Source organism: Schistocerca cancellata, chromosome 3, assembly GCF_023864275.1.
Source record: "Schistocerca cancellata isolate TAMUIC-IGC-003103 chromosome 3, iqSchCanc2.1, whole genome shotgun sequence".
In the NCBI taxonomy this organism is placed as follows: domain Eukaryota; kingdom Metazoa; phylum Arthropoda; class Insecta; order Orthoptera; family Acrididae; genus Schistocerca; species Schistocerca cancellata.
The window spans coordinates 767,026,772-767,040,135 of NC_064628.1; the positions used below are offsets into that span (position 1 = coordinate 767,026,772).

Genomic DNA, 13,364 nt, shown 5'->3' on the forward strand with positions numbered 1-13,364 from the left:
ATCAGTGCCTAGGGAGGCCACTGAGAAAGTGAATATACATGATGTCCAAGAGGGTAGGAAATGGGAGTCTATTCAGGTGAAGAGCTGGCTGGTAAGGAAGGTAGAACTATAGCCTCCAATACACTCCCCAGTCTGCACCCAGACCTCACATGACCATTTCCTACTCTTTGATTGCTGGACTGCTTCTACCAACACTTGTTCTGGGAGTGTTACCCTCGTAAGCATTGCTTAGGCAATGCATCACCTTGTCATATCGCCAATTGTGCTAGTGGAGTTTGCTCAGATACGTGAACAAGATGTAGATTGGTGCTGGCATCTGGCAAGTATCCTGTAGCAGCCCGCCCAAGTCAGTCATGCCTGACAAGGAAACGTAATTGCTCCCAACGATAAATAAAAATTTTGTTTAAAAAATGTGTTTTCCACGCAGTCTGTACTGTTGTTACAGGGTGATCTGTATGGGAAACATGAATAGATTCTATTGATCATTACCATCTGGGACACATTCTATGTATGATGTGTTCCAATTGTTGGTATCAGAATCTCTGTTTTATTGAGTATGGTTTCCTCTATGTCAATTCTCTACTGAATATTAATTTAATTGTTCAAGGAGTCACAACTACTGGTCTCAGCGTTGTACGAGGGTTGAATGAAAAGTAATGCCTCCACCTTCTTTAATTGGGTTTGGATGGGAATATTTTAATAAATCAAATGCAGAAATAATCCTTAGATTGTGATGTTTAATTACCAATATTCACTTTTCCACTTAATCTTCAGCCAGTTGGATACATATTTGCCACCGACGAACAAGTTTTCTGAAGCTGTCATGGAAGAAGTCAACACACTGTTTCCGCAACCACAGTCTCACAGTTCTCTCAACGTCTTCATCAGAAGCATTATGATGTCCCCGCGGATTGTGTTTCATTATCGGGAATTTGCAGTTTCTCTCTGAGTGTTGTGACGATCATCCTAAATCAATCTCTCAACATTTTGCTTGTGAAACTCTGTGGTTGCTGTCACAGGACATCCAACTCGTTGTTTGTCATGCAGGTCAGATTTTCCCACCTCAACATCTTTAAACTTACTCACCCAATGACGTACAATACTCACATCAACACAATCACCATAAATGGCTTTTATTCTCTGATGAATCTCCTTTGGGGTGACACCTTCTGCTGTCAAGAATTCAATGACTGCACATTGCTTAAATCACATTGACCGACTGTCTGCACAGGGTTCTGTGCTTTACACTGTAAGAACACAACCGTTCAATGCTAAGGCTTCCTACCAACTGGAGGTGTAGAGAAGAGGCTATGGAACAAGCCAGTACCTGCCGCGTACCAATGGTGCCAACTGTTGAAGAGATAGGAAGGTGGAGGCATTACTTATCAGTCAACCCTCATATTTACATAAAACTGTTCAATATAAACATCCTGCATCCAATTTATTTCAGGAGCAATGAAAATTTTACTCAGGATAGGTGACAAGTCAGTATAACAACTCTGAAATATTGTAACAGCACTTTGAATAGGCCGTGTGCAGAATTGCAGTTTGGGGGGGGGGGGGGGGATCTTTGTGCTTGGCTCCTGTTTGAGCTAGAAACATATATTAGAAAGTGGTTTACCCAGGCTAGTAGCCATTTGTATAGCAATTCGAACATTTGTCTTACTATGGGTGTTTTACAGTACATTAAGCAAGACTTGAACAACAAACCGGAGCTGGTGCCCAGGTAAGTTGTGCAAATGGATTACTTTCTTTTGTAAAAGATTGTAAGTGGGCTGAAATTAATGTTCAGCTAATGGCACCAGAGTGCCTCATTAACATTTTACATGCAAAGACAGTCACCCTCATTTTGATTCTGCGTGCAGCAACAGTCACCCTTAAATAACTCCTGACTGTAGTGAGACTAATGGTTCAAATTTGGTAAACTGGTGTATCAGACCTTGGTCTAAGATAAGTTTTAACTGTTTGAAAAAATCTTACTTCATTTGGATTTTACATGCAAAAAAACACATTTTTCTGGGAGGTTTTTGAAGTATAGTACTTCTCTACTTTAAACTTGTACAAATCAGCTCAAACTTCACATGAAGGTAGATAAATGGATGAAGTCAAAACGATTTTTATTTTATCCAATAATCTTTATCTGTTGCAATAATCTTTATCTGTTGTCAAGATGCAATGGTTTAATGTTTTTCTGGAGTTTTAGAAGTGTGCCACTTCAATACATTAAACTTATATGAATCGGTTCAAACTTTGCACGATGATAGATATACGGATAAATTCAAAACAAATTTTTTTTTATCTTAATACATTATCGAGATGTAGTAGTTTAAAGTCAAGCTAATTGTAGCACATAAAATTTAGTCTTATATGAAATGAATGCACGACGATGCTTTAAAGTGAATCATATAGGTAAAAAGTGTATTTTTGTGATAAAATTGAAAAGTTGTTTTCAGAAATGTAGCTTCATTCTGATTTTACTTGCAAAAAACTTTTTTTTTTTTTTTTTTTTTTTTTTACATGCGCCATTTCTATGTTACAGACTTGTGGAAATAGGTTCAAATTTTGTAAGAAGGTCAACAAATACATTTAATTAATTGCCATCCTGTTCTTTTGTGAAAGGTTTATCCATTGTCATGATATAAGCAACATGGTTCAAAAGACAGTAAAAAAACCTATACAAGATCAGCCATCATACAAATCAACAGAAATGTACATAAGTTGCCAATTGATGGCAATCTAATATCAAAACTATGGTAGAATAAAAGTTGAGAACCAGAATGAAAAATGCTCTTTTTATAGGACAAAAAATGACGAATATGTCTTGGGCAGAGTTAGGAATCTAAAAGAAGGGAAATAGCTTCTGGATTTACGTGGCAGCTTCAAAGATATTTAAACCAAAACATCTTTACATATTTGCACCCTTTTGTGATTTAACCCTACTTCTTCAGCACAGTGAGCCATTTTAGACCCACAGCCTGGTACATATATGGTGAGTGTAAGAACAAATAGACCCAAATGTATGTGTTTCTATAGAGTGGGGTGCATCTACAATAGGAAGTTTCTGAGAAAGGGGGTGCATCTGTAATAGGAAGTATCCCAGGGAGATGCATGCATCCTAAACTTTAATGCCACTTTGTGTCATATTGCGTTACATGACAAATGCACTATTGGATAACATGATGGCATGTGTTGTGTCATATGACACATCATCATCTTACTTTATTTCACATGATGCATAATATTACATGATGTGGGTACTAATATTATCAAGTAAAAAAGTGTGAATATATCAATATATTTTGATTTAAACATCTTTGAAGCTGTCAGATAAGTCGAAAAGCTAGTTCTGTTCCCTTCCTTTACATTCCTGTGTGTGTGTGTGTGTGTGTGTGTGTGTGTGTGTGTGTGTGCGCGCGCGCGGTGGTTTTCTTATTGCTTGTTCCTCCTCCTTGCTCTGAGAATTTGGAACCCAAAGCTTGAAATTTAAAATATCTAATATTTGAGAAAGATTATTTAAATAGTATGCATTTCTTATGGTGATAATGTATAATTTGGAATAATTTATTCTATGTATTCATTTAGAAATATGAAATTACATACATTAAATGAATTTTAGGATTAAACTGTCAGTCTAAATTGTTGCCTGCAACTATAAAGAAAACATGACCTCTTTCGGTATCAGTTTAATGATTAGTGTTAAATGTTGTTTGAATTCACACTACAAAGTAGATATACATTACAACTTGGCTTTAATATACATGGAACAACAGCATCAGATCAAAAGCAATTTGAGTCTGTAAATTTTCCTTGTTTGTTTGTGTTACTTTTCATAACTGAAGTACCATTATTAACTGAGTAGACAGTGTTTTTGCAAGTGCAGAAGGATGAATCATTTCCTTTTTTTCTTTTTTTACTGCAGTATACAAGCTGGAGTCCACAAAACAGGCACATCTACCAACAAGTTGCTGTGCGATTTGTAGTGCAAAATAATTTTGAAACAGTTGTTGAGTTGCAGAAGAACAGCATATGTGATGACCATCAGTGAGTAGCATATGTTTTATGTTTATAAAAATTGTCTCATCTTAAGTTCGTTTTAATATGTTGGAAGATAAAATGTTTAATTGTTTAAATCAGTAAGATATGACATATTACATGCTGTATGAAACATTTGTTTATAGGGTGTCAGTAGGTAAATACACATAAACTAAGCAAAAGATCTTCTCTAGCTTCCAGGACTTGGTAGGAGCTATTCTGACAAAAGTTAGGAAAAAGGTAAAAGAAGTAGATAGAAATGATTCTAGGATAATAGCATATAGAATACATCTACATCTGCATCCATACTCCTCAAGCCACAGCGCGGTGTGTGGCAGATAGTATCCTGCAATATTATAGAACAGGTCACGCAAGTGATTTGTAAGAAACCTCCTTTGTAGACTGATTGCACTTCACCAGTATTCTACTAATAAGCCAAAGTCTACCAGTTGCTTTCCCATGACTGAACCTATGTGGTCATTCCATTTCATATCCCTACAAAGTGTTACACCCAGGTATTTGTATGAGTTGGCCGATTCCAACAGTGACTCATTTATATTATAGTCAAAGGATACTACATTTTGTGAAGTGCAAAGTTTTACATTTAGGAACATTTAGAGGAAGTTGCCAACCTCTGCATCACGTTGAAATCTTATCAAGATCTGACTGAATATTTATGGAGCTTCTTTCAGATAGTACTTCATTCTAGATAACTGCACCATCTGTAAAACGCCTGATTTTACTATTAATACTGTCTGCAAGGTCATTAATATACAACATGAACAGCTAGGATCCCAACACACTTCTCTGATGCACACCCAAAGTTACTTCTACATCTGATGATGACTCTCCATCCAATATTACATGCTGTGTCCTTCGTACTAAGGAGTCCTCAATCCAGTCACAAATTTCACTTGATACCCCAAATGATCATACTTTTGACAATAAGTGTAAGTGTGGCACTAAGTCAAATAACTTTTGGAAACTAAGAAATACTGCACCTACCTGATTGCCGTGATCCAAAGCTTTCTTTATGTCGTGAGAAAAGTGCAAGTTGGGTTTCACATGATCGATGTTTTTGAAATCCATGCTGGTTGGCACTGAGGAGCTCATCCTGTTCAAGATACCTCATCATGTTTGAGCTCAGTATATGTTCTAAGATTATACAACAAATCGATGTTAACGATATTGGACAGTAGTTTAGTGGATCACTTCTACTACCCTTCTTGTAGATGGGTATGACCTGTGCCTTTTTCCATGAAGTGGGCATTGTTTTTTGTTTGAGGGATCTATGATAGACTGTAGTTGGAAAATAGGGTTAACTCAACTGGAAATTCTGTTTAGAATCTGACAGGGATTCCTCCAGGGCCTGGATAGTTGTTCAGTTTCAGTTTTTGTGATTTCAGCTGTTTCTCAACACCACTGACACTAACACCTATTTCATTCATCTTTTCAGTGGTATTAGGATTAAATAGGTGCAGTTATCCTAGGTTCTCCTTTGTAAAGGAACATTTGAAAATTGAATGAAAAATTTCAGCTTTTGCTTTGCTACCCTCAGTTTCAGTTCCTGTATCATTCACTAACTTTCATGCCACTAACAGTGTTTACATATGACCAGAGTTTCTTTGGAATTTGTGAAATGTCATTTGATGATGTTCTGCAATGGTAGTCATTGAAGGCATCACGCATTGCTCTCTTGACAGCCAAATGTATTTCATTCAGCATCTCTCTATTGATAGCCATAAGCTTTGTTTTACACGTATTATGCCATACTCTCTGTTTCTTTAGCAGTTTCTTTACAGTGACTGTATACCATGGAGGTTCCCTCCCATTATGGTGTTCTGATGGGTACATATCTATCCAGTGTGTGGTCAACAATTCTTTTAAACTTGGGCCAGAGTTCCTCTATGTGATACTGACCTGTGCTGAAAGTTTCAAGTTCCTGATTGAGACATGACAGTACTGATTTTTTATGTAGTTTACTGAACATATATATCATTCTGCTGGTTTTAGTTGTCCTCTGTACTTCGCTAATCATTGTTACCACAACCACATCATGGTCACTGATGCTAGTTTCGATGTTGAAAGCCTTAAAGAGTTCAGGTCTATTTGTTGCCATTAGATACAATATATTTCCTTAACGAGTGAGATTACTAACTATCTGTTCTAGGTAGTTTTCAGAGAAGGCATTTAGTAAAGTTTCACAGGATCGGTTACATCAAGAGGTGAGTCTGGTGAATGTCAGAGTGATCCAGTGCCCTGATACTGAGTCTTGCCCAAACAATCTCACATGCACCTTAAATTTTTATCTCGATAGATTTGTGTTTCTTGTCTACTGTGGAAAATACACCACTTCCATTGCCCATTGACCCATCCTTTCAATATACACTTCTATTTTCCCCAAAAAACTCGCTTCCATCAATTTCAGCTTTCATCCAGCTTTCTGTACCTAATATTATGTGAGCGTCACTTCTTTTCATGAGCCGTTTAAACTCAGGCACTTTGTTGTGAATGCTTCAGCAGTTTACCATTAGGATTTCAATACTGTCGCCTATGGGAGGCATTTCTTTCAATCTTACACTGACGCTTCTGGGTTTCCTACAGCTATCGTTATCTGGATTGGATGAAGAGTTGTGTAATGTAAAAATACCCTCTTGTGCACCCCACACACAGTCAGCTACCATAGTAGCAGCCTGTGATGTGCAGTGCACACCTGATCTATTTAGGGCAACTCTATAGTTTTCAAACCTATGGTGCAAGGCCAGGAAGTCTCAGCCTAGCTTGTCACAGAACCTTCGAGATCTGTGGTCCAATCCTTCTACTTGACTCAGAACCAAAGGGCTATGACAAGTTCTAGGGACAATGATGCAAATTGTGAGATTCGTTGAAAGTCCATACACAAGGCTGGTCTTCTTAACCTTCTCTGCCAGTTGCCGGTACGACCAAAGAATGTCCTCAGACCCCAGACGACAGGCATCATTTCTTCCAAAGTGCGCCACAGTCTGCAAGCATTTGCACACTGTTCCCTCACTGGCTGCCAGAATAGCCTCTTCTACAAGTTGAATGAGGCCCCCAGGCATACACACTGAGTGCACCTGGTGTAGTTTCATGTCCCTTGCTGCCATTTCCCTAAGGGGTACCATCGTTCGCCATACATTCAAACTGCGGAGGATTTATAGACCCCTGCCCTTCTGCGTTTGCCTCCTCCTGACACCAGACAGAACAGGTGAAATGAGTCCCAATGGCACAGTTTCTGTTTTAGTGAAAGACAGCACTTCAAACTTGTTCATTAGGGGGATCGGTACAATGCACCGAGTCCTCCCTAGCCCCAACCACGCTGTACAGGATGCCACTCGCAATCAAGAGGATGAGTAATGAGATCCTGTACTTTCTGCAAAGGAGACAGGAACCACAGGAGAGGGTAGTACTTGAGGTACCTCTGGTACAGGTATCACAGTCTGTAAAACACAGGTTGGCTAATCTTGTATGTTGGCTAACTGCTATCTGTAGGTGGTGACCACCGCGGGGGTGGAGCAAATGGAAGAGCATGCGATGGCATCATCCAAGTAGCAATTCTGTGGGCAAAGGGCTGTTGTGGAACTGGGAGTGATAAGTGGACACGAAGCAAAGCAAGGCTTGTTCGCATGGATGATGCAAGCTAAGTTTGTCCATTTGATGTTTGAACGTGTGAACAAAACGTTGAGCCTCACCATTTGATTGTGGTGTAACGGTGCTGATGTGAGATGGTGTATGCTGTTCACTGTACAGATGTCTTCAAATTTCAAATTCTGCGGAGACAAATAGAGGTCCGTTGTCCATGACAAGCAATTCAGGCAGACCTTTGATGCAGAATATGGACTGAAGTGCTTGTAAAGTGGAACAAGATGTTGATGACATGGGAACAACAAAGGGGAATTTACAGTATGCATCAACAATTATTAACCAGCGTGTGTTCGAGTAAGGGCCAGCAAAGTCTATGTGCACACACCACCAAGCGCTTCTGCCTTGGGCCACTCAAAAGAACATTGTGAAGGGGCAGTCTGATGTTTCACACATACTTGACACAGTTCAGACATCATTTCTATTTGTGCATCCATGCCAAACCACTTGCAATGTCTGTGCGCTAATTGTTTGTTTGGACAACATCCCAATGATCTTGATGCAATAAGCTGAGTGCACGTGTTGTTGAAGCGCTTTTGGCATCACCACACATGAATTTCCTGACTCTGTGTGAAGCAAAATGACACAACGGACAACGGAAAGATCATAAGGATGTGCAAAATATCAATTAAAGATGGAGCTTACAATGTGCTTGATAAAAGAAAGCCATCTGGTATGAACGTATCGGAGAAGAAGTGGCTTGTGCTACTTTTCAATAATCCAGGGGAAACTGTTCGACAGTGTCAGTTTCTTGTGCACCAGTTTGGAAGCATGCTGCTTCACAAGTGTCGAAGTCAGCATCAGGCCCATTAGGTAGATGTGAGAGAGTGTCTGCATTTTCGTACTTAGAAGTGGGCTGATAAATGATCTTGCACTGGTAGTGGGAGAGAAGAAGAGCCCAGTGTTGCAATTTCTGAGCAGTACAAATAGGAATTGGTTTGACCAGATTGAAGAGTGACTGCGAAGACTTATGGTCTATGACCAAATAGAATTTTTGTCCATATAAGCACTGGTGAAATTTAATCACACCATAGATGATAGTGAGAGCTTCCTTTTCTATTTGGGAATAATTATGCTGAGCTTTGTTCAGAAGCTTGGAAACAATGGTAATAGGTCTGTCTGACAAACCAATCTGGTATGACAAAACAGCAGCAATTTTGTAGGACGAAGTGTCTGTGACAGATTTGTTTGGACTGAAATGAGCCAAACATCGATCACTGAGTAAAGACACTTTCAGTTTCTGAAAGGCTGTGTCATAATCTTCGGACCAAACAAAAGGAACATGTTCACAGTGAAGGCAGTGCAAGGGAGCCGCTATATGTGCTGTGTTAGGGATGAAGTGAATGTAATAATTGAGCTTCCCTAAGACAGATTGCAATTCTTTGACATTCGGAGGCAGTTTGCTTGCAAATGTGCTTGTGTCAGATGAACACTGCGAGAATTGATAACATGACCTAAATATTCTATTCAAATTTGGAAAAAGACACACTCTTCTTTATTACACTTGAGTCCAGCCTCAGACAAAACTTGAAATAAAGTGCACAAGTTGGCAAAAAGTTGTTCTGCTGTGCGGCCAGCAACTACAATATTGTCCAGGTAATTTTACATGAAGGCACAGAAGTAGTCAGCTGTTCTTGGTAGCATTGGAAAATGCAGGTGTTGATGCACTACCGAAAGCCAAAAAAAGGAACTCGAAAAGTCCTAAATGTGTATTGATGACAAACGGATTTTGCAAAGATTCATCAAGAGGAATCTGAAAGTAGGCATTGTGAAGGTCAATTTTTGAAAAATAGCAACGTGCACCTAAGCAATCCATTGGTTCATCAGGGCAAGGCAGTGGATAAGTATGCACAACTGTCTGAGGATTGGCAGTGGCTTTGAAATCAGCACAAATCCTAATTTTTCCTTATGGTTTGCGAACATAAACAACTGGGGAAGACCACTGACTTGCAGAGATTGGTGCAGTTATGCCATTTTTTTGCCAGTGAGCCAGTTCTTTTGCAACCTGCTCATGATGTGCAATAGGCACTGCATATCCTTGGAAAAGTGTGGCTGCACATTGTCTTTAAGCATAAGGTGCACTACAAAGTTATTGGTTTTACCTGTGGCAGGAGCAAACAGTTCTTGAAATTTGTCACAGAGCTTAGCAACACTGTCATTTGAATTGAAATGAGATGCAGCTAGCACATTGGCCACAGTGTTTAGTCTAAACAAATCAAGCAAGTCAAGACAAAAAATTATAACTGATTGTCTACTTTGTAGCACTTGAAAGGAAACTGTCTATTGCAGATTCTGATACATGGCCGCAATGTTAAAGTGTTCCTATCACTGGGATGTTCTGGCCATTGTATGCTGTAAGTGTATTTGTAGATTGACACAGTTTTGGTTTGCTTAACAGTTCATAAGTTTCATAGTTTAACAAGGAAATTCATGCACCTGTATCTAACTGAAGTTTTACTGTATGCGCGGCAATCACTAAAGGTACATGCAATTTATTAGAGAGATGTTGAACAGGGGAAATAGTGTTGTGAATAACTGCACACGACTTCTGTGGGAGCAAGTTATACCATGCACTTGGGTAGCAGGGTGCAATTGTTTCACGTTGTGACCTGGGGACATCTGTCTTTTTGAGCAAACACTTTGTACATGTCCAGTTTGGTGGCAGGAGTAGCAAGTGGTTTGACATGATGAGCAATGTTCACATTTACGTGTCATATAGCATCAGGGGTAAGATTTTGTACCACACTGTTGGTGAGCAAAGTGTGGCTTGCGCTTAAGATGTTGATGTGTTATGGCATTTGTGCGCCATTAAGTGTGGCTGTTTATGAGACCACGTAGCACTAGAACTGTTTCTGCCTTTCCTTTCTGCAGCACAAATGTCACCAAACTGCTGAAAACTGTGTACAGCAAACTCATAAGAGTCTTGGTAATCAGTGATCTGCAATACCTGCTCAAGAGTAGGATCAGAATATTTCAGAACCTGATCTTATTGTCTGACACATTCTGTGTGATTGCATCCCTGATCATATAGTCACTGCTGTATTGTCCTCATGCACAGCGGTACTTGCATTTCCTTGTTAAACCTTGTAACTCAGTCACCCCCTGGCTGCTACTTTAAATGAAAAATCTTAAAACTGGCAGCCACAATGTTGTTACGGTCTACATAGTATTTATTTATTTAATGCACTGACTAATGTCTCAAAGGGGACAACTTCAGGCCATGATACAGAGAAGAGTTTTGCAAGAGTCCTATACATTGATACACAAACGATGGAAAGGAAGTAAGCCTGTATTGTGCAGTATACTCCATACAGTCTTCTGTATTTTTGTCGAAGGCACGATACAGTGGCAGTCACTGTGGCACGGAAGCTGAAGGTGTGGCTGCTTACTGTTTGAGCTGCGGCTAGATGTGTGATGAATTGTATCATGATTTCAGTCAGCTTCTGAAGTGACTGCATCTGAAAATGAAGGAACTTATTAAGATCCTGTGGTGATTGGACATCCACATTACATAATGGTTTGGTAGGAACAGATGCAATCGGCAGATCCTGTGGATTTGGAGCCAGAGTCGGTGCAGACATAGGTTATGGTTGCGTCACGGGATAATGAATTATAAATTGTAGTTGGGTAGTGGGTGGGGTTGACATCATAACTAGTTAGACAATAGCAATGACTCAAAAGTAAAAGTTGTGACGTACATGACGTGCTCCCACAACTGGAACAAAAAATGTCACTAATTTCCAGTGTTGGATTAGGAGAAACAAAGCAAATAATAACACTTTAAATTCAAAGCAAAAGTGATGATAGCCATTGTTGCCACTGCTTCAGGCTTGCGAAGCCACCACCTCATCGCCAGTTTTGTAAACCCTCTTTGCCAATTTTCTAAAGGCCTCATTGCTACTGCTGTGCATCTGGAGTTGCCACTGTAGTTACGGTATGCTGAGCTTGTGGGTTCGTGAAATGGCTTCTGGTGCAGTATATCACTAAGACAGTTTCTCCCTGCCACTATTACACGCCTATACCCCAGGGTCAGGTAACAGGATAGGAGAACGAAGGTTCTACAACACTCCAACAAATTAGCAACTAAGTCACACAAATGAGTTAAAAAGGTTTGCTTATCTTTGTGACTAGTTGAAATACGAATTCTGCAACACTACTTGTAATGTAACACAAAAAAGGCCCTCAGTGGCTAAGTTCAAATAATTGTAGGTAAACTTCACTGTACATAGCAAATGCAATTTACAATAACTTTCTGTTCACTTCTAAGTGTTCACTAAACAATGTTCCCTGTCTAAGTCAGCCCTGGATGATGATCTATAACCAAGAGGGCAAGAGCTGCTTTTCTATCTTCCGAGTAGGCTTCTGTCTGATGTCATCCAGTCATTAGCGGATTGCACTCTGCTGGCAATTGGCCAAAGTGAAGTAGATATCTTCACTCTCAACGCCGCCCGTGGCACTGGTGGAACTCACACAAGTTGCGAGTCTCTATTGCATTGGCACCAGCTCGCATTTTTGCACCTGTGGTGCTTTTAGCCTGGTTGTATCTTGTTTGGACGGCACAGCAATTAGCAAACCCGAAAATAAAGTTAATTTATTATTAATGCATATAATATATAGGGCTACTTCTCTTTAAAGGAAAACTATATGTAACACAATATGTCAGCTGGAAAATCTGCTACAGTAACTAAATCACAAACACTGATTTGCTACTGATTTATCATAGATTACACAAAGGACAATGGTGGTGGTGTTGTTGTTGTCTTCAGTCCTGAGACTGGTTTAATGCCACTCTCCATGCTACTCTATCCTGTGCAAGCTTCTTCATGTCCCAGTACTTACTGCAACCTACATCCTTCTGAATCTGTTTAGTGTATTCGTCTCTTGGTCTCCATCTACGATTTTTACCCTCCACGCTGCCCTCCAATGCTAAATTTGTGATCCCTTGATGCCTCAGAACATGTCCTACCAACCGGTCCCTTCTCCTTGTCAAGTTATGCCACAAACTCCTCTTCTCCAATTCTATTCAATACCTCCTCATTAGTTAAGTGATCTACCCATCTAATGTTCAGCATTCTTCTGTAGCACCACATTTCGAAAGCTTCTATTCTCTTCTCGTCCAAACTATTTATTGTCCATGTTTCACTTCCATACATGGATACACTCCATACAAATACTTTCAGAAATGACTTCCTGACACTTAATGGACAATGGTAGTGTCTGAAAATTCACATTTAATTGCATTGATGTACAATGAAATTCAGGAGTGATATATCCTTTGGCTGAACTGTGAACTGAAAACACTGATTTGCTATGAAATAAATGATGTATCCAATACACTCGTACCGGTAATTCATGAAAATGTAGTTTCATAAGTGTCCGAAAATTCTCAAACTAACCTATTTCTCACATAAATGTAAAATGAAATTAGAGAACTTTTTTTTTTTTTTGGAAGGAGGCTAGGCCTACTATTCTCAAAATTTTTAAAAGAGTACAGTTATTTTAAGCCTACAATTGACGATAACAGTACTAGTTTATTGCGGCATTCGTGAATGTTTGAAATTTCCCAATGTATCACAATACAAATGGGTTTGATACAATCAGTGAAAGGTTATAAAGAAGCAACACGAACACTAGAATATGTGAATTTAGAACTTTTAAATTCACACATGATC

General features: G+C 39.4%; 1 protein-coding gene across 2 annotated transcripts in view; it reads left to right on the forward strand.

Annotated features, from left to right (window-relative positions):
- The window catches only part of LOC126175803 (uncharacterized), a 142,506-nt gene that overhangs the window by 78,091 nt on the left and 51,051 nt on the right, over positions 1-13,364 (forward strand). For both annotated transcript variants that reach the window (XM_049922788.1, XM_049922787.1), the window contains one exon: positions 3,920-4,041. In XM_049922788.1, coding sequence (XP_049778745.1) covers positions 3,920-4,041 — 122 coding nt within the window. The remainder of the gene's footprint in view (positions 1-3,919; positions 4,042-13,364) is intronic.